The sequence below is a fragment of the Sitophilus oryzae genome, unplaced genomic scaffold (assembly GCF_002938485.1).
Source record: "Sitophilus oryzae breed Bouriz unplaced genomic scaffold, Soryzae_2.0 scaffold_1801_pilon_pilon, whole genome shotgun sequence".
Lineage (NCBI taxonomy): Eukaryota > Metazoa > Arthropoda > Insecta > Coleoptera > Curculionidae > Sitophilus > Sitophilus oryzae.
This window is the reverse complement of record NW_022146504.1, coordinates 3,123,275-3,150,330: the sequence shown is the minus strand read 5'-3', so window position 1 is coordinate 3,150,330 and position 27,056 is coordinate 3,123,275. Positions and strand designations below refer to the sequence as shown.

General features: G+C 33.8%; 1 protein-coding gene across 1 annotated transcript; it reads right to left on the bottom strand.

Moving 5' to 3' along the window:
* Positions 1-988: 988 nt before the first annotated feature.
* Positions 989-27,056, bottom strand: LOC115882993 (neuronal acetylcholine receptor subunit beta-3-like). The gene is made up of 12 exons (XM_030901267.1): positions 26,941-27,056; positions 26,711-26,875; positions 24,414-24,581; positions 20,404-20,567; positions 19,690-19,830; positions 19,447-19,491; positions 17,247-17,353; positions 12,110-12,326; positions 3,571-3,724; positions 3,330-3,482; positions 2,949-3,115; positions 989-1,260 (listed from the first exon to the last, which is right to left on the bottom strand). Exons 1-12 carry the CDS (start codon positions 27,020-27,022, stop codon positions 1,093-1,095), a joined length of 1,731 nt encoding a protein of 576 aa, XP_030757127.1. The 5' UTR covers positions 27,023-27,056; the 3' UTR covers positions 989-1,092.

Sequence of the window (27,056 nt, the reverse complement as noted above, 5' to 3'; positions counted from 1 at the left end):
CAGTTGAAACTTACTTTCGTCGCTAAACAGTACAGTATTCCATTTCTGATAAGACCAGGTGAGATGATCTTGAGCAAATTTAAAGCGGGCCATCCTATTTTTCTTTGATATTAGTGGTTTCTTCACCGCAACTCTTCCAAAAAGTCCCATGTCATCCAACCTTCTTGTCACCGTGCGTGCAAACACAAATATTCCCCTTTCACCCATTTCTCGAGAAATGTCTGTGGATGTTTTTCTTGGATCTCCCATTGATATTCTTTTCATTACTTTCATTGTCCTGTTGCACAACTTTCTTGGTCTTCCTGACTTAAAAGCTGTTGAAACGTTCCCTGATTTACTAAATTTACGAATTATTTTCGAAACGGTGCCTTTTAAAATGTTTAAATTTTTACTTATTTGAATTTGTTTATAATCGCTCTTGTATAATTCAACTATTTTATTTTTTAAATCCATAGAGAAATATTTAGACTTGGGCATGATGTTTATATTTATCTGAAGCAAATCGTACCGTTTATCAGCTTAAACTAAATAATTTTAATGTATTTATTTATGGTTTCCATACTTTTGGCCACAAGAAATCTATTGTTCTCCTACAAAAACTGCTAAACAGATTTTTTTCGCTGTGTAATTTTTGGAATACTTTTATTTGCTGATAAGCTGTTCATTTATATTCCTGAGAGTTTAAGCATAGCAATATTTTCTGTGATATTTTAAAAAGTAAAAAGTTTCCATACTTTTGGCCACCACTGTACTTATTTCCCTACTACCTTTATTCCTATGTAAAATATGAAGAACTAAGATTACATATACATACATAGATATTACATTAATTTGCCCATCGTCTATAGTGCTTCTCATGTAACTATCCCTAGTTTTGACATCTGATATCAAGGAATATGGTAATGCTTTGAGTCAAAAACAAAAAATACCTAGACATTGGATACAAATTTGACAAATTCATGTTAATAAAACACACGTGTTTCGGATTTTTTTTACTTAATATAAATCTTAAGTACTTACATTTTTTATGTAAAATTTCATTTTATGTAAAATGTTTAAATGTAAAATTTAGAACATATATTATAAACTTATTTAAAGGCAAAATGCTATATATTGTCCTACGACATAGCACACAAGCAATAAATATACAAAAAAGGAAATTCTGTCTATTGCCACACCCAACAAGAACCAAAAAGATTGGCCTTTATCTTCATTTTTGGTCAATGAGTTTCTTCCCAAATGGCCATATTCATCCGGCATCTAAAAAAGTAAAGATTCTTTTTGTATTTAATTATTAAAGAATTAATAATCAAATAAATAGGAAAAACCTACAGGCCCAGAATATCTAGCTACGCAACAGAAACCTCGTTACATGTATAAAATTGTAGGTAGCAAAAGGAGGCTTTAAAAGCCTGTCTCCAAATCAGATATTTTGATGTGGTAGTTTCGCTACTACATAATAGAGGACAATAAATTTAAAAGAAAACAGTTTTCTACAAACAAAATTTAAAAGAATTTTGTGCAGTGTTGCCACGGTGTAATTCATATCGTAATACTTCCTGATAAAGCCTACCTTCAAATTTGCTACATCATTTAAACATATTAAAATAGATCAGAGCTGTTTTTTTCAGTTTGCCATGTTAGTTGGAATTAAATCTTATGAGCTAAATTACAATCACTTCCTGACGTTTGATTGTATAATTGAATCCTGAATTTTCATTGTAATTCGGCGACAATATAATAAGTATTGTTCTACTATTATGATACCACTTCCTGACGTTCGATTGTGTTCATACCAAGTTCATATCGTATAATCGGGAAAAAAACGGCGTTAGCGATAGCTATGAAATGAATATCGCTGTCATTTTATATGTAAATTTATATGGGAAATGTCATCGATCGTCCTTTTCCAGCCAACTGGACGCCGTTTTTTTCAGAAGCATATCAAGTGATACCATAATATAGTATCATATTACGATACCATTTCATGGCGTTCGATTGTTCTTAAATTTGGTATACTACGGATCTTCGGTGACATTGCAATATTATGGTACCTTAAAGCATATCGAGTAGTACCATAATATAGTACACTATTATGATATCATTTCCTGGAGTTCGATTGGGCCCAAATTTGGTATACTTGCGTTTCTCTATAAAGATTTGTTTAATTAATCATTTTAATTTATTTTACGAATTTTAATTTATTGTGCGATGTCGTGACAGCAACTTTTATGCCGAACTAATATATTATTAATTGTACCTGTGTCACTTCGCAAACGGAAGAAATTTGTTATTATAGTATTTTTTAGTCAGTCAACATTTTTTGTACTGCATTTTAATAAATTATTTCCATTATTATTAAACTTATATTTAGTTACTAACGTTCCAGCATTAATAAATATCACTATCAATCGCCCTGTATATTATTAATTTTAAAGGTAATTAAAGGTATTCTCTTAGTTAACATTATAAGGTAGCGTATATTAAAAATGTATATGTTTTGTAATAATATACTTAACACTATTTTAATAGCAAAAGTAATAATTAATATAAGTGTATCTGACAAGAAAAGAAGAATAGAAAGAAACACATACTGCATTATACACAATAAAAAAATTGGATGCCAATTCAAGTCTTTTTGAATCTGGCAACTGTGCATATTTAGCCGAGCTATAAGGCCGTCGACGAGCCGTCGATCCAAAACCGAAAGTTGAAAATTTCTAATTATATTCTGATTATGATATTGTCGCGCCATCTAGTATTCTATTTGTGCAATTTTAGCTCTTTCATTTCGAGTATTTTTCTGTTGCGTAGCTAGATATTCTGTACTACAGGAAACACTTTTAAAAAAATTATCACAAACATTATAAATAGATTTTCAAGCATATAATTAAAAATATCTTTATTTTTATAAACAAGGGTTATACACTTCGTTTGGCTATACTTACAATTATGTCAGGTAAAAACAAAATCCTTTTGACAAATTTTATAGTAAGAATATTGCACAAAATGTGAGATAAAGGAGTCCCTTGTTTTTCTCTTGAAAAGTTTATAACTATAATGGATATTATTATTGAAACTAGTGTTCCCACTAGACTCCAACTGTACAGGAGAGCTAAAAAACAAGTTAAGATTAATTTTAGCTGTAATTTATCTAAAAAATTGCTAATTTGAAGCTTGAGTTTATGCAAATGTCAATTTACCAGAAAGTCAACTGTTTTAATAGACGTATCTGCTAAAAAACTAATATGTCCTCTGGGTTTATAGAGGTTATTTATATTTATAATTGTTAATTATCATATACTGAAATAGTTATTTAAAAATCTTACTCAAGTTCGGCACGTGATCTGAACTGTTCGGCACAAAGCTTCCTAGTGTCAACAACATCAAAGTTTCCAACAATAGCTGTGCACAACCCATAGATATTTTCATATGACCTTTTGTGCTAACCCAAAAAGATGTAAGAAGCAACACTGCGATAACTAAATGTTGATATAATTCATATATAAAATTAAAAAAAAATCTTAATGAGTTTCATTAATAATATAATCAAGATAGGAAATGCCTTACCCAAAAACGGACTGAAGAATACTGCAGTATAGATAGATGATGACCGTTTTACTTTAAATATTATATTAAAGAATCTCCAAGAATCTAATGTCGTGTTTTGTTTGTTAAGGGCTTTTGCTTCTAAAACTAACCATTGAGACGGTTCATGATCTAACTAAAAATTATACTTGTTATCATTATAATATACAGAGTTGTTCACCACATACGACGCGGAGTATTGTAGCTAAACTCTTAGATTTTTGCAAATTGTAAGTTTTGGGTTCGTTGAAGGACTATTAGAGCTACAATTTAAAAATATTTTTACAAAATACAGAATGGCCCAAATAAATAAAAAATATCAAAGTTGTATTTTTTTAAATAGAACATCCTGTATATTATTACATTTTTAGTTTCTACGATTAAAATAAAGGTAAATTTGATTAAGGTTTACCGCATTTTAATCTTACCGTTTTTGAAATATTTAGGTTTTTGTCAAAATACAGTAATAATAATTTTAATGCTTTATTTCTCCAGGCGTTTTTAAAACCAAATATTGTACTGAAGTATTTCTATTTACTAAATTTTGTGTTGCAATAATAAAAATTATACCACCTTATACAGAGTGTCTAAAAATTTATTTTAAATAATAACTAGCTATAAACGGCAATAACTTTTTAATTTAAATGGAACACCCTGTATATTTTATGATAATCAGATGCACAATTTAATTGTCTATCAAATTGTATTATATCATTTTTTACATTTGTCTTCAGGTTTTCGTAGTAAATGCATTTTCTTATAATTTAGACTTTTATCAATGTACCCATGGAATATTGACATTTTTGATTATTTTTAAAGATGTAACAAATTTTTAAAGGGTACAGATACTAATATTGTCGATATAGTTCATTTGTGTCATTAAAAAATTAAAAAAATGTTTAAATATTTGTAAAAGAGGACCAATTAATATGATTCCAGTATTCAAACTACATTAATTGACTGTTTGCGTTGATTAATAATAATTGCTCCAAATACTAAAAAACTTAATTTTGTATGTGTATTAGACATTGTGGTAAAAAGTAACACCTTAAAAATTGTATTTCATTTTTTGCCGGATGCTTATTTATAACAATACAGACGTTCATTTTCATAACCTATTATTATATTGATTTCTGATTCCAAATCCACATTTATTTAGAATAATTTATGAACTAACAGAATTAAATATGTAATTAATTAATATTTGGGCGGAAATAATGGTGGGATATTTAATTAATGGTATACTCTTTTATAAAGATTTAAATAGTTTTATTTGTGTACACAAATAGGCTGGTAATATTATCGTTTTTAGCCCCTATACATTTGTTGCTTTAAAAACAATCTAAAATGTCAATATTCCACGGGTATATTGATAAATGAGGTCTAAATTATAGGAAAATGCATTTTCTACGAAAACTTGAAGGGGTAAGTAAAAGTGGTATAATACAATTTGATGGACAATTAAATTGTGCATCTGATTCTCCTAAAATACACAGGGTGTTCAATTTAAATTAAACAAGTTATTGCCGGTTAAAGCTAGAAATTATTTAAAATAATTTTTTAAACACTCTGTATGAGGTAGTATTATTTTTATTATTGCAACACAATAACTGATCAATAATTAAACTTCAGTAAATATTTAGTATTAAAAACTATGATACCCTTGGAGAAATGAAGCCTTAAAATTTTTACTGCAATTTCACAAAATTGAAAATATTTCAGAAACGGTAAGGTTTAAGGGCGATAAACCTTTATCAAATTTACCTTTATTTTAATCATAGAAACTAAAAATGTAATAATATACAGGGTGTTCCATTTAAAAAAATACAACTTTGATATTTTTTATTTACTTGGGACACTCTGTATCTTGTAAAAATATTTATAAATTGTAGCTCTAATAGTCCTTCAACGAACCCAAAACTTACAATTTGTAAAAATCTAATCGTTTAGCTACAATACTCCGTGTCGTATGTGGTGAACAACCCTGTATAATGTAGAATATTATTTTTTTCGAGGAAGATCTCCGCCTGGATCACCATGTGAAGAGTTCTTCTAACGTTCCGACTCTTCAAATAGTGATTAAGCCGGAGGCAAGAATAGGTCCACTATCCACAACAAAGTTTATTGTTGTGGATATTGTGTTCAACCCAACTAGCATTTATAGTGGCAGATACGTAACTGCTACTATCAAAGCCACTACAAAGTGGTCGGTGACCGTCGGCGGCTACGTCGTATATTCGTAGCTGCTAAGTAACTGCGACCAAAATGGGGAAAGATTTTGAGTAGCCGGGTAGTGTTTTGGGTAGTTTTTGCCACTAAAAGAGTTACTATGATGTGTTACTATAAAGTAGCCTACTGGTGAATGCGACTAACCGTTACGAAGCTGCCTAGTCGCGAGTTCATGGCAGCCAAGTGTTATCCACCGACATGTGGAACTTTCGTTAAACTGTTGAACTTTATTCGCAGCGACCTCTTCATGCAATTTCACATTTCATAAAAATAAGTGTCATGATGGAAAATAATTATGGAAACCATTATTATTTTTTCGTTATTTGTTATTTACCGTGCGATTTTAACGCCTTTTTTAGGTAAATTCCAGAACGCAATCAACTTTACTGAATAAAATAGTGGGTTTATATAACAAAATGTTCGAGCGTCTCTCAAAATATTTCAAATTATTATATTATTTTCAATAGAAACTCATGTTTGTAATTAAAAAATTATAATAATTTGCTTGAAACCGGGGCCAAACTTTAAAATATTAGTCCACCGTCAGAAATGACAAAATAACTAAGGAAAAAAGCTTTATATTTAGCTTAAAAACGCATGATGTTTGAGCCATTTGGCTGTTCGTCTAAAAATTCATAAAAAATATGGCCGTTTAATCCGAAAAATACTTTATAGTTCCATATGCTTCCACAAAGTACCGGGAACAATATCATATTAGGCCAACCCTATCAACTTCTCATTGAACGTCGCAGCGATTCCTCTGGACATCCGCAAATCTCGAGCCACACAATGAGCGAGCGAATAATCAGGAGGCACGGAAAAGAGGTCTCGTTGATCTTCTTTGGTTACACCATAGCGAGCCTTCTCACTGCTGTTGTATCGGGCCATGAAATCGTCAAAGGACATCTCCGAATCAGGGGATCAAAGCTGCAGGTTCTCACGGTCCCAGCACGATCTTCTATTTCGCCTTGGTAGGGGCTCAAACGGTTGAAATGGACTACCCTCGGTTTTCCTTTTGGCAATTTTCTGATACGGTATACGACGTCATTAATCCTATCCATGACTTCGTATGGCCCTTCCCACGAGGATTGTAGCTTCGGAGATAACCCACGACGTCTCTGCGGGTTATATAGCCACACCAACTTCTCTGGTTGGTATCCTCCATGCTCAGCTTGAATGTCGTAGTGTTCCTTCATTCGGTCACTAGCACTTTGAATATTTAGGCGGACTCTCTGATGAATGTCGTCCATCCTTTGACGTAGTGTGTGGACATAATCTTCTCCGGCGACTTCTTCTCCCGGTCGGCAACCAAATTTCAGATCACAGGGTAGGCGCACTTCCCGTCCCATAACGATGCTGGCTGGAGTTTGCCCTGTAGATTCTTGGACGGATGAACGGTAGGCCAACAGGAACAGGTGAAGAAATTTGTCCCAGTCTCTTTGGTGGTCAGAGACTACTTTGGCCAGATAACGGTTGATAGTTCTGTTCATGCGTTCAACCATCCCATCGGATTGTGGATGTAGAGCAGTCGTCCTGGTCTTGCGGATGTTCAGGACTTCACAGACGCCTTGGAACAGATTGGACTCAAAGTTTCTTCCCTGATCTGAATGAAGCTCCATGGGAACACCAAACCTGCAGATCCATTCTTTAACAAGGGCATCAGCAATCGTGGACGCTTCTTGATTTGGCAACGCGTAGGCCTCGACCCATTTGCTGAAGTAATCCATTACTACCACAATGTATTTGTTGCCATCGTTCGTCTCCGGGAAAGGACCAGCCACGTCGATCGCTATTCGTTCGAAGGGACTACCAACATTGTACTGGCGCATAGGGGCTTTACCACGCTTTTGTGGCCCATTAATGGCTGCGCAAATGTCACATTTCTTACACCAGGCCCTCACATCTTCTTTGCAGTTCACCCAGTAGAACCGTTCACGCAGCTTGCCAAGTGTCTTGGTAACACCAAGATGTCCTCCGCTGGTTCCATTGTGAACTTCCTCCAAGACTTCTGGGACCCTCTTCTTTGGAATGACGATCTGCCTTCTCTCTTTCTTGTCCCTGCGGTCTCTCGATCACACGGCGAAGTAGTCCGTTATCTATTACCAAGGAATTCCACTGGGCCCAGTACGACTTTACGTTCGGCGAATATCTGCAAACTTCTTCCCACGTTGGTCTTTGGCCTGTGTTTTTCCAGTTAATTACTAAACCTAATTCTGGGTCACTGGTTTGGTCATTTGCAAGATCTTCGGGTTGCCAACTATCATTAACCACAGTTGTTCTTAGGAGTTTCACTTCTTTCTCTTCTGCTCGGGAACAATGCTTACAGTCCTTAGCGCAAGGTCTTCTGAAAGTGCGTCGGCATTCCGATGGATTGCCCCAGCTCGATGTTCTGTGTCGAAGTCAAATTCTTGTAATCGTTCAATCCATCTAGCTACCTGCCCTTCAGGATTCTTAAACTGCAACAGCCATTTCAAAGCAGCATGGTCTGTTCTTAACAAGAACTTTCTTCCATAGAGATACTTGTAGAAGTGTTCCACTGCTTTAACTACTGCTAGTAATTCTCGTCTGGTTACACAGTAGTTCCTTTCCGGTTTTGACAAGGTCTTACTAAAATAACCAATTACTTTTTCTTGACCATCCTGGATCTGAGACAGAACAACGCCTAATAGTACTAGTACTAGTCAGGGCCTTCTTCAATTTTCGGAATGCCTCGTCAGAATCTGAGTACCAAGAGAAACGCCTCTCGCCTTCGGTAAGTCTGGTCAATGGTTTTGCGATGGTGGCGAAACCCTGTACATAGCGTCGATAATATGTGCATAGTCCCAAAAAGCTTCGTAGTTCATGTTTATCTTTAGGTATCGGCCACTCTTCCACTGTCTTGGTCTTCTGTGGATCTACCGCAACTCCTTGGGAGGAGACTACATGGCCCAAGTAGTGTACCTTTTCTTGACACAGATGACATTTCTTGGGGCTAAGTTTCAAACCAGAACTCCCTAGTCGCTTGAAAACTTCTTCAAATTTCTTCAGATGATGGTCAAAGGATTTCCCACCACTATGATGTCATCCAGGTACACTAAACAGGTAGTCCAGGATAGTCCCTTTAACACAGACTCCATTAGTCTCTCAAAGGTAGCTGGCGCGTTGCACAATCCAAAAGGCATGACGGTAAATTGCCACAGTCCGGAGCCCACCGAGAACGCTGTCTTCTCTCTATCTTTCGGCGCCATGTCGACTTGCCAATATCCACTCTTCAGATCTAACGTAGAGAATATCGTTGACCCCGCCAGTGTGTCTAGAGTATCGTCTATCCTCGGCAGGGGATAGCTATCCTTCTTGGTAACATTATTGAGCTGCCGATAATCAACACAGAACCTGGTGGTACCGTCTTTCTTCTTTACTAGTACTACCGGCGATGTCCACGGGCTGTTAGATGGTTCGATGACACCCTCTTCTTTCATTTCTCGAAGGATTTTGTCAGCTTCTTCACGTTTGGCGAGCGGAAGTCTTCTCGGATTTTGTTTGATTGGTCGTGCATCTCCAGTGTCAATTTTATGTTGTACTAAATTGGTACGACCTCTATCTCCTGCTTCTCCTTTATCAAACACGTCTTGATACTTGATTATTAGGTTTCTCAATTTTCTACTATTTTCGGGAGATAATCCTTTAACGTTTACTAACTCCTTCACCATTTTGTCCGGAATTTTTGAAGTCGAAACTTTGGAGGCTTCCACGCTTCGAACGACTGAGGAGACCGAACAACAGTACCCTCTAAGAGGTTCCCTTCTTCAAGGATACAGAATAATAATTCGTGTTCATTACTCTCACCGGTACAGTTTTCTTCGCTCGTAGCAGGGCTTTTCCAACAGCGATCCCTCGTCCTATTTCGCTGTCATGGTTCCTTGGCTCCAACAGAATAATACTCCCATTATTCATTTTACCTTCCAGGCAACCATCCAAAAATATCTCACAGCGCTCAGGGATCGAAACATCTTCTGCTACCACCACGCGAAGCGTCTCCTCACATTTTCGATGTAGAACCACTTCTTCTTCATTTATTTTCAAAATTCCCTGTTTGAAGTTTAGTTCAAAACCTTTAGTGGCCATGATGTCCATTCCGAGAATAAGTTCATCTTCGATATCTGCTACTAACACTGGATGTTCAAAACTGGTGCTCCCAATAACAAAATTAAGGTTTACTTCTCCATGGACAGCAGCGGAGCCCCCCGTGGCAGTACGTAGTCGCCATTGTGTTGTTTTAACCTTCTTCGATGTTTTAAGAATGTCCGGTCTGATGATAGTTTTCGTCGCACCTGTATCCAACAGCATGGTCCGGAACTCTCCATCAACAAAACCATCCACAAAAATGCTGTTGAATTTGTGTTGTAGCGAGGCGACTTGAGCAGTTTTCGTTGGGGCATGTTGGGTACAGGTCGACGTGTGCCCCCTTCATTTCGACCCTTAGTAGTTTTCCGACCTCGACGAAGCCGGTTCTTCGTTCTTCGCCTTACAACGGCTTCGCACGTGTCCCACCTGTCCGCAGTTCCAGCAACGAATCGGTCCCTTCTTGCCCATGTACTGGTCCATTACCTTCCGAACAATCCCTTCCACGGATTCGTCGGAACATTCGTCGATGGCCCGTACTCTTCCTAAAGACCTAGAACTTTGTTTCGCGGCCTCAAATTCTAGGGCACGTGCTAAAGCATCCACCAAGTGCGTTGGGTGGGCTAGGAGAAGTGCTTGTCTTGTCTCGTTATCACGTAAGCCGTCGGAGAATGCCTGTACTGCCAACCGCTCCATAACATTCTCTGGCGTAGCAGGGTACGCAAGGCGAACGAGGCGGGCTACGTCGGCTTCAAACTCCTGCAGAGACTCATTTGACTTTTTTGAATGCGATTTTTTAGCTGGGAATGATAGACATGTTCCAAATGAGCTTGGCCGTACCTCATTTCTAAATGTCGTACCAATTGCTGATAATCTCCCTGTTCCGATGGTGACAATGTCTGCAGGATATCAGTCGCATCTCGCAGTGCGACAGTCAAAGCGGTAGCCTTTTCAGCGATTGTCCATCCGTTCGCTCTCGCAGCGGCCTCAAACTGGCAAAAATAATTGGCCCAAGCGGTTTTCCGTCAAACTGTGGAGGCTTAATAACTGACTTTGAGATATACTTATTTTCGACTAGTTTCGGTGCCTCCGATGTTTCTTGACATTTTGGTGAATTGGCCTTTTCTATTTCTTGTTTTAGAATTTCGATTTTTTTATTTACATCGTCCTCAATTTGTGTTATTTTGTCTTGTAGCTCCGTAGAATTCTCTATAATCTTTTCTTCTAATTCCCTGGAATTTTCTGTTATCTTTTCTTCTAAATTAAGTATTTTATTATTAAAGCTGGCCTGTATGTCTTTAGAATTTTCTGCGATCTTATCTTCTAAAATATTAATTAAATCCTGGGAATTTTTCATCATTTTATCTTCTAAATTATTCAAATTGCCGTTTAAATTGTCTTGCAATTCCCGGGAATTTTCTGTAATTTTGTCATTCAAACTGTCTTCTAATTTTTGAGAGTTTTCCGTCATTTTAGCTTCTAATTTTTTGTAGGCACGAGTCAAGGTCACCTTCGAACTCAAAGCAAAATGTGTCCGGATCCTCGCCTTCCTCCCTCAAAACGTCTCTCTCAGTCTGGTTTGCAAAATGCTTTTCTTTCCATCTGTCTCGCACTCTCTCTCTTCCAATATGGATTTCAGTTCGGACACTTTCAAGTCTTTCAACAATTTCTTCGGAGCCATTGTTAGTCTTTTTATTTTTCTAGTCTATCACACACGCCACACTTGACACCAATTGTTACGTTTTTCGTCGGTTCCGTGTGGATAGAAAGTCACAATTTATTTAAACACTATTTATTTAACACTAATTAACAAAAATAATAACGATAAAAGACTTATAGAACTATTTACAAACGATTTATAACTAAGAATTTATTTTGAATTTTAGCGCGTCAACTGTATATTTATAACTGCCCCCTGTAGGCCACGGCCGCCGGCTTTTATACCGGCAGGTAAAGAACTCTAGAATTGTCCATAGATCGTTAGGTGCGTAGAGAAGGTTTTCGAATGTTCTCGTATGTACTCGTCCATTCCAGTGGGACTCGATTCTTCTCGAACGAATGAATCATTGCGGTGTCTATGCGATGTTAAGGTCATCCGAGGGCGGGCCATATTGTGAGGTTAGGTCGAGTCCACACCGGCCCGCAACACTACCTATAATATCATTACAATACATATCAATACAATACCTACCAATGAACTACCGTTTTCGTCAAAAATTACTAGAACATTTTGATCGTGAAAAATTTCAAAAGATACATTGCATGTATGAGTATCTCTAGGCCAGTCGCCCAAGTTCACAGCGTTACAAAATGTTTCCAAATGAAATGCTGGCCTCCACGTAACCATGCCTGTATGATTTACCACCATCATGGAATCTTCAAATATGGCGTAGGGATTTGAAACAGCACTAAAACAAAAATTAATAACTATCAAAAATTGATTACGATTTTGATTGTTTTCTATTTAAATAAATTTCAAATAATTATTTAATTATTTGTATTTTATTTTTCTGTTTAAATAAATTACAAATAAATAAAAAAAGGTGGACTTTTAGTTAAAACTAACTAGTAAAACTAAACTTTTAGTGGAAACTTTTAGTTACGTAATCGAGGGCGCAATTTTTAAATTCATTGTTGCCAGCCATGAACATATTCGACGGCTTGCTGACTATCTGGAATTTAAATTTCGCGCTGGGAATTCAGGTGGTAGCTCTGCTGAAAAAAATGTCAAGTTGCCGCATTTATTTATATATTTCCTGACATTGTCATTCGTTTTGACACTTTAGTTTTGTAAGTATTACGAGTTTTTGGTTTAAATAAATAGTGTTGTGATACTTTAAACTTAAAAATGTTTAATAGCAGACCTTGCAGTCGAACATTGTTCTTTTTAGAACCTCTTTTAGTGCAAAGTGTACAAGATAGCATAATAGCCGTAAAAAACTCATCGCAACTTTATTAAAATATTTTGAACGGGAAAGCGGTAGTAATGGCCCTTAAGTGATGTTAAGAAGGTGAGTTTTGTTGATGTAAATAAAAACGGTTTATACAGGGTTGTTCACCACATACGACACGGAATATTGTAGCTAAACGATTAGATTTTTACAAATTGTAAGTTTTGGGTTCGGTGAAGGCCTATTAGAGCTACAATTTAAAAATATTTTTACAAGTTACAGAGTGTCCCAAATAAATAAAAAATATCAAAGTTGTATTTTATTAAATGGAACACCCTGTATATTATTACATTTTTAGTTTCTACGATTAAAACAAAGGTAAATTTGATTAAAGTTTATTACTTATCACTTAACCTTACCGTTTTTGAAATATTTTCAATTTTGTGAAATTGCAGTATAAATTTTAAGGCTTCATTTCTCTGAGGGTATCAAAGTTTTTAATACTAAATATTTACTGGAGTTTATTTATTGATCAGTTATTGTGTTGCAATAATAAAAATTTTACTACCTTATACAGAGTGTCTAAATATTTATTTTAAATAATTATTAGCTTTAAACGGCAATAACTTGTTTAATTTAAATAGAACACCCTGTATATTTTATAAGAATCAGATGTACAATTTAATTGTCTATCAAATTGTATTATACCATTTTTATCTATCTCTTCAAGCTTCCGTAGAAATTGCATTTTCTTGTAATTTAGTAGTAATTTATCAATATACCCATGGAATACTGACATTTTAGATTATTTTTAAAGATGTACCAAATTTTTAAAGAGTACAGATACTAATATTGTCAATATAGTTCGTTTATTTCACTAAAAAAATTAAAAAAAAACTGTTTAAATATTTGTTAAAGAGGACCAGTTAATATTAGAGATGAGCAAAACTGCGATTTTCCAATCGCAGTTGAAACTGCGATTGTGATTTGTAAATCGCTGCGACTGTAACCTGCAATTGCGATTTTGATATTTTTAAATTGGTACGCTGTAAACTGGGAAGCTCAATCCCAAAATTTTTGAGAAAAAACAGAATAAATAGGGGAATACTTTTTTTTTTAATAAAATCTTACAAAGAAACTGTTGGGTGTTTCGATGCCATATGCCTTTTAAAGTGTTTTTATTATATTTTTGCTCTGCACACATATTGCACTTAAAATTTTCATCAATTACCAAAAAAATCAAACCAAACCAAACCACAAATAACTTAGTTTCCTTTTTAAACATTTTTGATAAGAATAGACCGAATAAATTTAACAGGGAAAAAATACATAAAATGTTCAAAATATTCGAATGTGCTTTTAGACAGTCTGTAGGTATACTAACGAAAAATTTATTATAAAAAAGGTTGCCGCCAACCTTAATTCAGATAACGAGAAAAAATTTATCTTTTTATTTCTTTTAAAAGCATTTTCTTTATATGTAACTCAAAAGAAGCCGACGCCGACGGCTTTGATACGGCCCGTCCAGTGCAAGTGCAAACTTTCGAACTTTTAGATAAATAAAAGGACAATATCACATTTTATTATATTTGAAATTTCTCTAAAATGAAAAACTGATTGTAAAGGATGTATTTAAATTAACATAGCAGCCGATCCACAACAGTTAGTATATTCAGAAAATTATATTATATTATGGATTGTTATAAAAATGTTTATAATAATATAATATACATATAACAAAATATAATAAAGAGAAAGGGCTGTTTCTTTTTCGTGCTCTATATCTTCTAGTAAATAAAGGATAAAAATAGATCATTTTTTATAATTTGAATCCAAAACTGTCCTTGAATGAATTATTTTATCTGAATCATTACCTGGGAGCAACTGTAACTATAATTAGTCATAACCGAAAACAAGAATTTTTAACCTTCTAAATCCATAATTATATTATAAATCTAAAACTATTATCAAAATTTAAAACTAAAAAATTATACATATATATTATGCGGTATATAAACATATATAAGCCTATTTTCCAACGCTTCATAAAAATAACGGGGCCCTGATGGCGAATGTGATTTTGCGATCTAGTCTAGGCCGATGTGTTGGGAGCTGCGAACGAAAATCACAATCGCCGCTCTTCGTTGACGTGCCAACTTCCGATGCCGCGCCACGCCACGCCGGTGCCAATGAAAGTCGCAATCGCAATGCTGCGATGAGCTGTTATTTTCGTTCAGCTCCTCGTTCGCCTGCCACTGCCGTGTCGAAGACGCGCCGCCGCCCGCCCGTTGCGAACGAGAATCGCAATATTGCGATTTTCGTTCCCAGCTCATCGTTCGGCTTCTCAGTGCCGTGTCGATGCACCGCCGGTGCAAACGAAAATCGCAATGCTGTGATTTTCGTTCGCAGCTCTTCGTTCGCGTGCCCACCGCGATTGCAAATCGCAACTGGTGTAATATTGGTTGCCTAAAAATCCAAAATCGGCAGATATATGTTTCAATCGCAAGTCGCAGTTTGTTATGGAAAGGAATCACAGGTTGCGATTGCGAATTCACAATCGCTGCGATTAAATCGCAGTTTGCGATTTTCTGCTCATCTCTAGTTAATATGATTCCAGTATTCAAACTACATTAATTGACTCTTTGCGTTGATTAATAATAATTGCTTCAAATACTAAAAAACTGAATTATTTATGTGTATTAGACAGTGTGGTAAAAAAACTAACACCTTAAAAATGATATTTCATTTTTCGACAAATGCTTATTTATAACAACAGAGACGTTCATTTTCATAACTTATTATTATATTCATTTCTGATTCAAATCCATATTTATTTAGAATAATTTATTAACGAACACAATTAAGTATGTAATTAATTAGTATTTGGGCGGAAATACAGGTGGTATATTTAATTAATGGTATACTCTTTTATAAAGATTTAAATAGTTTTCTTTTTGCATACAAATGGGCTAGTAATATTATCGTTTTTACCTAAAAACGATAATATTACTAGCCTGTACATTTTGTATATTTGTTGTTTTAAAAACAATCTAAAATGTCAATATTCCATGGGTATATTGATAAATGAGGTCTAAATTATAAGAAAATGCATTTCTACGAAAACTTAAAAAGATAGGTAAAAAGTGGCATAATACAATTTGATAGACAATTAAAATTGTTGTGCATCTGATTCTCATAAAATATATAGGGTATTCCATTTAAATTAAACAAGTTATTGCCGTTTAAAGCTAGTAATTATTTAAAATTAATTTTTAGACACTCTGTATAAGATAGTACAATTTTTATTATTGCAACACAATAACTGATCAATAAATAAACTTCAGTAAATATTTAGTATTAAAAACTTTGATACCCTCGGAGAAATGAAGCCTTAAAATTTATATTGCAATTTAACAAAATTGAAAATATTTAAAAAACGGTAAGGTTTAAGTGTAATAAACCTTAATCAAATTTACTTTTATTTTAATCGTAGAAACTAAAAATGCAGTAATATATAGGGTGTTCCCTTTAAAAAAACACAACTTTGATATTTCTTATTTATTTGGGACACTCTGTATCTTGTAAAAATATTTTTAAATTGTAGCTCTAATAGTCCTTCAATGAACCCAAAACTTACAATTTGTAAAAATCTAATCGTTTAGCTACAATACTCCGTGTCGTATGTGGTGAACAACCCTGTATATTTATAAAATTTATTTTTGTTTTCTAAAATATTTTGATTAAAAGATATAAAAGTGGGCAACGCTGTGCCGGTCAAGTTTTAAACACGTCACTAAAAGTTTATTTGGTATGAACTGTATACGTATTTATTTTCCTGAAATATGACAATGAGTATAGTCAATAGTACAAAGTTTCGCTCTGAACTTAAACGATATTCCCATGATCAAAAATTATAGAAACCAGGATTGCCCGAAGCATTGTTGCAGGATCCTGTAAAATCAAAATATGCTTTATTTTTCTGGAAAAAAAACTCATACGGTATATCCATTTTTCGAGTGCACATGAAAGCCTCAGAAGTTCTATTATTCCCCACTTACAAAAATCAAAGTTTTGCTCGAGTACGCTGCCAGAATTTAGAAAAGTCTAAAAGCACGTTTTAAATCTCCAAAAGTAACGCAGGAAAAGTTTACAGTAAGAAATTGAATTGTGGAATGTGGTCGCATATATTTTATTATAAAATGCAACAAAAGTAAGCAGCAAACTAGAGTATTTCATTTCTTATAGGAATGTTATAAACGCTTTTCTTCAATATAAATATTATAAATAGTAGAATCCCATAAAAACAGTTACTATGATATTTTTTATGTACCGAAATTGTGACAATGTGAAGAGTCTTTTCTGTTTGCAAAAGATAATTTTCTCTTATCAGTTATTATACCCTTTTTTATTGTTGTTTCTATCAAACATTCAACCTACCTAGAACACAATAATTTAGGTTGCCATATCTCATTTTTAAATATATGCATCGTTTGAATATCTCCATACAATTTAGGGTCCCAATCCAATTTTTCATCACGCCATTTCTAAAAAAATTAAAATATTTTTTTGATAGTGTTTGACATTGGTCCCAAATTAATTTTATTAGGAATTTGTTACAGTAAAGGTCTGAAATCTAGTAAATATGTTAACAATCACTAGGAAACTATTACGCATTGGATCAGAGAATGTCGTATTTTTAAAGAAATTTGTCGAATTTCACTAGCAATTGTTAGAAGTCTCTAATGAGTGTAACATTTACTAAAATTTGTCAGTAAAATTCATTCTATTATACAGGGTGACGCCTCTCATACGCCGCGGAAGCTCCAAGGAGAACTACAGTTTGTATTTAAATGAAATTTTGTGAGCATATGTAGGTTAATTCAGAGTACTTTTTAAAAATATAGAAACTTCTACAGAGTGTCCCCCAGAAATTTACATATCAAAGTTGTGTTTTTTGTAACGGAACACCCTATATATTAATTGATTTTCGGATTCTGGATGTATGGTTTTTGACATATTTAACATTTTCTAGAAATAAAGAACAATTTTTAAATTACAATAAAACCTACCTAAATTGGAATTTACCCGGTATAGCCTAATAAATAGTTAAATTAACTATTGTACTTTTAATTAAATTAAAAATTGATCCAAAAAGTTATACAGGGTGAGACAAAATTAACATTGAACATTGGTCACCTTTAAAAGCATGTTACTCTTTTATTTTGAATGGAACATATCCAGTATATTATTCCGATTTTCAATGGAGAATTCATGTCTCTTCAAAATACTATTAAGGTTGCCTACCCCTCAAACAAAAGATTGTCCTAGATATTTTCATTTATATGATTTGATCTGAGTAGATCTTTATTATTTGATAAAATCTGTCTAATTAGTCCAACTTTAACGACTAGTTATCATTTTGTGTCAGTTAAAACAAAAAAAAATCAGAAATTTGCCGAAAATGCAAACTTATCCTACATCAGAGAGATGATATAATTCTATTAGTTGGTGAATGCAGTGTGCATTCACCAATTAATAGAATACTTAAATGCTCCTTATTTTATCTAGTCTGGGCTTTTTTATGGGGATATGTTAAAGACAGTGTTTACAAAACTGAAGCAACTATTGTCAACAAGAGGAGAGAAATGACTGTAGCTGCTTTTCGAAGTAGAACTCCACATATGACCTTTAAAATAAAAAGATCCTTTTGAAAATCAATCATTTTATGCAGCTTTCATCTAGCTAATTTTTGTCACATAATTATAGATTTATATCTAGTTTTAATTGTGTAATAATTAAAATATGTTTTAAACGTGTATCTTTTTATTACCGTTGAGTATTTTACTCTACAATCTTTGTTAAATTAACAAAAGGTTTATCACAACCACCTTAGATTTTTTCAAATAATAAAGATCTACTGACGCAAAATCATAAAAATTAAAATATCTAGGAAAATCTTTGTCTGAGGGGTAGGTAACCTTAATAATATTTTGAAGATATATAAATTCCCCATTGAACACCGGAATAATATACTGGGTGTTGCATTTAAAATAAAGGAGTAACTTGCTTTTAAAAGTGTCTAATGTTCCATATTAATTTTGTCTCACCCTGTATAACTTTTCGGGTCAAATTTCAATTAAATATCAGGCTATACAAGGTCAACTAAAATTTAGATAGCTGTTATCGAAATTTAAAATTTACTCTTCGTTTTCACAAAATGTGAAATATGTCAAAATCCTTAGATATTAGGTATATGCTTCTTTAATAAAACTCACCTTTATTTTTTTCCCCGAATCCGAAAATCAATTAATATATAGGGTGTTCCATTAGAAAAAAACACAACTTTGATGTGTAACTTTTTTTGGGGACACCCTGTATAATTCTATATATTTATATAAAATGGCTTCAATTAACCTACATACGCTGTCAAAATTTTATTTCGATATAAACTACCGTTCTCCTTGGAGCTTCCGCGGCGTATGAAAGGCGCCACCCTGTACAATAGTTTCAAAATCAATTTCATCCCTTTTACTGGCATAGTAGCAAATCAGTGAATGTGAACTTTTATTGTTTGCAATTGTCTTTTACAGTAACATATAAGTATAATAATATACATATAATAATATAGTGGGCTTACTAAAGTTGCAGTCCCCATCAAGTATAGCGTTGATTTGTGTTCATCCTGGAATGAAACAAGTACATGAAATCTATATAAAAAATGTCTATAACTTATTATTCTATATGATCTTTATATACGTACTATTTATATATCTACTCTTAGATATAAACAAATGAACTGATTATGAAAAAAAAACAGCTTTAAAAAAACAGCTTAAAAAGTCTTATGTAAATTATATTATAGTTGATTTCCAACACATACCAGTTCCAAGTACTTTAAATTCAACCATATTGGAAGCATAGTAAAAGTCCCTTGATCTAGAACAGGTCTGACCATAGGATCATACTGTGCCAACATGATTCGCCTCAATTTTTCCAATGGTGTTAAACTTTTCTGTATTTCCTGAAATCAAAATTTAGCATAAATTAAAATTTCGCCAAACCTTTCCTCTCAGTAGTAATTGATACAGATTAAGAAAATCTATACACAGGGTGGTCCGAACTGTATTCCGGAAACTTATATGAATATATGTCCTAAAATGCTTAATTTCGGAGATACAGGGTGTAGAAGTTTCATTTTTAATTCGATTTTTTCCAAATAATTTCTGAAATAACGTCAATATTTGGATGAAAATTGGTGTCTGGGAGTTTTTTAACATGAGAAATTTGATTTTGATGTCAATATGACTCCTATTTGTAGGGGGCGCGACCTACATGTGTTTTGAAGAGTAATAACTTTTCGTCCGTATCTGTATAAGACTATAGAGTGAAAAATACATTTCCGTGACATTTTAATTAATTGACTTCAATTTTCTGGAAATCGAAAATTTCTGGAATTAAGTATTCGGAATTTTGAACGTTTCTAAATGGCATATTATTTTACTCTAATCTAACCATCTTCATATTTCCTATAGTTTTCGAGAGCCCAACGGTGGGGGTTGAATTTGAAATACCCTGTATTTTAGTAGTCACTTACCTCCTCGTTTCCAGATCTGTCGCAATCAAAATACCATTTAGCTTCAATGCCAGACCACGTACTGAAGCTGATAACTTTAATCGGTAAAGGGTCGGGGTCCTGCCAGGAAATGAAAGAAGTGTTATCTCCTTCTCTTCCTACCTCTAGTAGACCTTCCGTTCCAACTATAGCAACAGAAAAATAACTATTAAATAGGTACCTAATTAAAGTAATTTTTTAACTTTAACCCTAAACTTTTTTATAAATTTTTAGGTTCATAACTTTCTTAACCCTTTATAGGTTGACGGTCGCTAAATCGACCACTTTAAATAAATAAATAAATGCCTTTATTGTCAAAAAATTTTTCAATTTGTAGACAAAGGTAAACTAACAAACAAAGTAAAAAACAAAGTACACAAACAAAATATTTATTGTTAAAATAAACATTTATAAATGTTTACAATGCCAAAGAACAAAAAAATAAAAATAATATTCAAAAATATTTAGCTAGTTTATAGTAAAATATCAATGACCTCTAAATAAATTCATTTCGATGTCATTAGTAAATATAGCAATAGCAAACATTAGACCAGTGTTTACAAGATCAAATTTGACTTTCAAAATATAATTCATTTACGGCGTAGAAAGCCTTGTCTAGTAAATAAGAGTTCAATGCTCTGCGAAATGAAAAAAATGATGTTGTGGATTTGATTTCAAATGGCAGGTGATTGTGCATTTTTTTCGAGTTGTATAATATTGAACTTTTAACTAACTCTGAGCGTGGGGTAGGTAGATAAAGATCTTGCTCCGCGTTCCTGAGTGGATAAGTGTGAGATGGCCTTTCTTGAGAAGCTGATACATGTTTACGTATTAGGCAAACGGATTCAAATATAAATAAGGAAGGAAGAGTCAATATTTTTAATTCTTTAAAAAAGTCCCGGCAATGAGTTCTGCTGTTCAGTCCCAGTGAATATCGAACAGCTCTCTTCTGGAGCTTGAAAATGGGGTCAAATTGAGTCACACAACACGTACCCCAGAATGGAAGGGCATACCTGAGGTGCGACTCAAAAAGTGCATAATAAACAGTTCTAGCCACTGACAAGTTAAGCTCCTTAAAAACAGACCTTAATGCAAAACAGGCAGAGCTTTTTTTTCGACAAAGCTTCGATATGTATGTCCCATTTCAGAAAATTGTCCACAACAAGCCCTAAGAATTTTACAGATTTTACGGCGTCAATGGTGGTGTTGTTAAGTACAAAACGCTGCAACGAGTTTTTATACGACAAAGCTTTAGTTTTAGAAATGTTGAGACTCACCAAGATTTAATGGTGATTAAGTCATTTGATATAATCCAATGAAGTGCCGTGATGTCCTTGTTGCTCCAAGTGAAGCTAGTGTCGTCCACAAAAAGACATATTTTGCCACTGATGTTTATGTTAGCAATGTCGTTAATAAAAAGAAGAAACAAAATTGGGCCTAGTACTGAGCCTTGTGGTACTCCACATTCTATTGGCTTGCTAGAAGACAACGTGGTATCCACCCTCACAAGTTGACTTCTGTTGCTCAGATACGACTTAAACCATTCGAGAGATGATCCTCTGAACCCATAGTGCTGCAGTTTATTAATTAGGATCTTATGATTTACACAATCGAACGCCTTAGAAAAATCACAGAAAATTGTTGCTGTAGAATGATGGTTGTTTAGGCTGGAGGGGCTGGAGTAAACTTTATTAAGGAGGGAAAACATAGCGTCATTTGTGGACTTGTTGCTTAGAAATCCAAATTGATATTCAGTAAGTATTTTGTACTTAAACAGAAAAGATACCAGCCTTCTTTTAACCAACCTTTCTATGATCTTAGATAGCGTTGGAAGGAGTGCAATTGGGCGATAGTTAGAAGCTTCATCTTTGTCTCCTCCTTTATGCAGATGAATGATTATTGCCGTCCTAAGACATTTTGGAAAAATACCATTTTGGAACGACAGTTTATTAAAGTTGTTAGGTGATTCAGAGTGCTTTCTGGCAGATTCGAAAACATTTTTAAAGTTAGCCCGTCGGTCCCAGAAGAGGATTTATTTTTGATGGTATTAATGGTACTGCGAAGCTCTTCTAAAACTACGGGCGAAAAAAAGAAACTGTGTAAGTTTACATTATCATTAGAGAGATAAGAAAGTGGATCATGAGGAGGACATATAGTATTAGTTAAGTTTTTTGCTACATTTACAAAGTAATCGTTAAGGTTCTCAGGTGAGGTAGAGATATTGCTAGACGACGAAGCTTTGTTTCTCAATTCATTCACAATAGACCATGTTTCTTTAGCAACATTACCAGAATTGACTATTCTCCTATTATAATAAAGGTCCTTAATTTAACCAACTAATCAGTCGGTTGGAAGTGTATTATCGCCCAGTTTGCTATGCTTATTTCTATGCGCGCCTTGGCCATATTTAATCAACCATATCTATACGCTGGTCGAATTGGCGCGAAAAGTTAACGTAAGCGGTTGAATATTCGACCAGTGAGCATTGGTGATACAGAGTTCGCTGTATATCATATAGGTAATAATTGTCGTCTAAAAAAAGTATTTTCTATGCAAATATTGTGCGATAAAAGTTTAAAAATATAGAAACAAATGTATCTGTGACTTTTATTTCTTTTTATTTAGTGCAGCAAATTTACGGCTCGGATGATATTTTCCAAAATCAATAACATATCCTGTATATTTTCGATCATTTCTCATAGGTTGCGAGTTTCTCGAAAAACAAAATTTGATTTACTTGATATGGGCATATTTTTGAGTAGAGAGCTAAAAAGTAGTAATCAAAATGAACTTACTCTTTTTTCTTACAAAATTGGATGATACATACAGTTTATGCATTATACCGGGTGCGTCTCAAAAGTGGCTCACCCTTATAACTTTTTTATTTCTTCAGATAAAACAACTATATTTGGTATTTTATTATATGACATAAATCGGGATTGATTGACGTATACAATTGTTTTCGGTCACTTCCGGTTTCACCGGAAATGACTACAACTTTTGATTTTTAAATAGCACCCTCGGTATTTTTTTACTTTATTCGATAGAAAATGACACTCTGAATCGATGAATGACATATCATATGTCAACTTTTGACATTTTGGCATATGGTTTATTTGAAATTGAAACATGCGGTTCATAATGACAATTTCACTCAAAATATCAAGTGTGTAGTATCAAATTATTCGTAAAAAAATGCTTTTTCCAAATATGCTAATCAACCACCCTCGTTCCATTTGAAAAAATTGAGATATGATTAAAAATACGATTTGGGCATCTTTTAACCGATCAGGACAAGACACTAAAAACATTAGACGATCAAATCTATTTTTCCTAATCTATTATCTATTAAGGCTCCTTGATTAAAAATTAATGTTTTTAACATAGCCATGGCACTCTAGATTGAAATTTAAAATAGAATTTGTTTTTGAGTGACTATGTCAAATATTGATATATGATATGTCATTCGATTCAGAGTGTCATTTTCTATCGAATAAAGTAAAAAAATACCGAAAGTGCCATTTAAAAATCAAAAGTTGTAGTAATTTCTTTAAAGTGACCGAAAACAATTGAATACGTCAATCAATCCCAATTTATGTCATATACTAACATACCAAATCTCGTTGTTTTATCTGAAAAAAAAACCGGTATATGTCGCATCGACTTAGTGAAATTGTCCGTTTCATGAAATGGATATCCACTTGGGGAACTGGTTAGGTTAGGTTAGGTTAGGTTCGTGAACTGGTTAGTTTCAGTTCGCGAAGTGGATATCCATTTCATGAAACGGACAATTACACTAAGTGGGTGCGACATATACATATACATTAGATCATTAAATATTATTTATTTGCTTTAACAGTCACTGGTTGAAAAATCAACGCCTCCCCACTCCCTTATTTGTTAACTTTTTGAAAAATAATTCTAGGCTATTTTATATAATAATTCTTAAATTTCAATTTTTAAAGTGAATATATAAACTTAATTTTACTTACTTTTCGTCATATGAATCCAGAAGAAATGTGGATCAAGAGCGGATAACAAATTTTTTATCCGCACGGATGCTTTAACATCGGATTTCTGCATTCTTCTTATATCAGAGAAAGTATTTCCACCAGCCCCGATAACCAGCTCGTAAACAGGATCCTGTTTAGTAATATTATCTGGAAATAAATTTGCAATCAGTAAACTTTTTTAATTTTAATATATTTTTATCCCATTAAAAACATATAATGTAAAAAAATGTCTAGTCTCACACCGGCTTCCACTATACAAAAAGTTTGAAATCTCATGTAAAACCAAGTCAGTCATTTTTAGTGTCTATATGGATCTAGTCAAGTGGTAAATCTGGTGGTTGATCTAGTCAAGTGGCAAAAACTTTGGCAAATACTCAAGGAAATGGGGGTTCCTGATCACCTTATTCTACTTACCTATCCGACAACTATACCAACATAATTACGGACTCATAAGAATTAATGATGTCACATCAAATAGATTTCAAGCAGTGTTCTCTCACCCCTATAACCTATTGTTCAATATTTATACCGAGTACATAATGCGTGATATTCTCGATAACTGGCAAGGTGGAGTATCTGTGGGGGGAAGGAAACTCAATAATCTAAGATATGCCGACGATACACTAATCATAACAGCAAGTGTGGAAGAAATGGAATTTATTATGCAACGTCTCCAAGAAACTAGTACAGAATTTGGGCTAAAACTTAATCCTAACAAAACTACTGTCATGATTGTGGACCGACAAAACAACAACCAACCTCACGTGGGAAACATAGCTGGATTTAAGGTGGTTAATAAATACTTATATTTGGGATCGCTAATCGACAACAGCGGCTCATGCGAAGGCGAAATAAGACGTAGAATTGCGCTGGCTAGAACAGCCGTAACTAAATTAACTAAGATATGGAAAGATACAGCCATCACTAAGAACACCAAACTAAGACTGCTGAACTCGCTTGTTTTCCCGATTGCTACGTATGGGGCGGAAACATGGACGCTGAAGAAAAGCGATACCAGGCAAATAGATGCTTTTGAAATGTGGGCATATAGACGTCTGCTACGTATACCTTGGACAGCCAATCGTACGAATGAGTCAGTTCTCCAAGAACTAAACTCACAACTCAGCCTCTCAAAAAAAATAAACCGATGTTTTCTGACATATATTGGTCACATTGCTAGAAGAACGGACTCACTGCAGCTGCTAATAGTCGAGGGAAAGGTAGAGGGAAAGCGACCACGAGGAAGATCACCCAAGAGATGGGTTGATCAAACTAAAGACCTAATCGGCCAAGGCCTTCATGAAACCGTCAGCATGGCTCAAAACAGAGCGGACTGGCACAATACGAAAAAAAAACCGCTACAGGAACATCATAGTCACTAATCCCTCTTCAGGGAAACGGACCAAAGAGAGATATGGAAGCACCTATTCAATAACTTTGTTGTATAAATTGTTAAGTAATTAATTACCTATAGGTAGGTATCAACATTTATGGTGACCGTATCAATATTAGACATCTTTATTTCTATAATAATTATAATGACTTGACTTACTATTTCAATAACTAAGTGTATCTAAACAGAGAAACTTAAGAAGAAAGTATCGTATAATCGAAAAAAAACGGCGTCCAGTTAGCATGGAACCGACAGCGTTCTTCATGTCATAGCCATCGCTGACAGTTTTTTTTTCGATCAAATTGTATTTTAATTAGTAGAATAAGTCTCCGAATTTTGAAACAAAACAAAAATGAGAAAAATGTCGCAGAAATCTATTGGATTTGTCGCAATTTTGTCGTAAAACATGAATGTTTCTGTCTTGTCGTAGTTTTGTCTGCTTGGTTTGGACCCGGCAAAATAGTTTTAATTTTGTAATAATGCTACATTTTCTTCTAAACCATTATCTTTTAAAAATAATTAACAAACATGTTTTAAACTCACCTATCTCAAATGTATTAATATCGCACAACCTATAGGGAAATCGTTCTTTAAATCAGTTATAAAAAGAAATTTTCAATTAAGTTAATCATAAAATATTGTTATATAAGCCACAGATTATTCTGGATTATTATTCTAAAACAACTAAATATATCAAACAAAGCGATACTAGAAACGCTCAATAAATAGTGACAGCAGCCCACTAGATTTTTTTCTAAAAAAATCTCGTTATGGTATGATTTACGATTTATTTCTTACTACCCTTTATTTTACTTATTACCCTTATCTACAAATCACACCTTAAAGATTTTCGCATTAATTTTAAAACACCCTGTCTACTTACCCGAAGGCGCTAACAAAATATGAGCATCGCTAGTCGCTAAAACTGCAAAATGAAAGTCGAAAATCAAAGAACCATTTTCAGGATTATTCTTCACAGAGATGGGGTAAAATTCTTTATAATTACTGCCCGTTCTAGAGTAAGATATTGTACTACATTTTGTTAAATCTGAAAAAAGATTCTATAATTATTACCAAATTTTAAAAAAATTAACGTTATTATGCGTTACCTACCTGTTGAATTTGACTGATAATAAACCGCTTTGCATAAACTCTGAAAATTTATAGTAATTAATACTAATAATATGCACTTCATTGTTATTTAAACTGATCACTTAATACTGAATAAA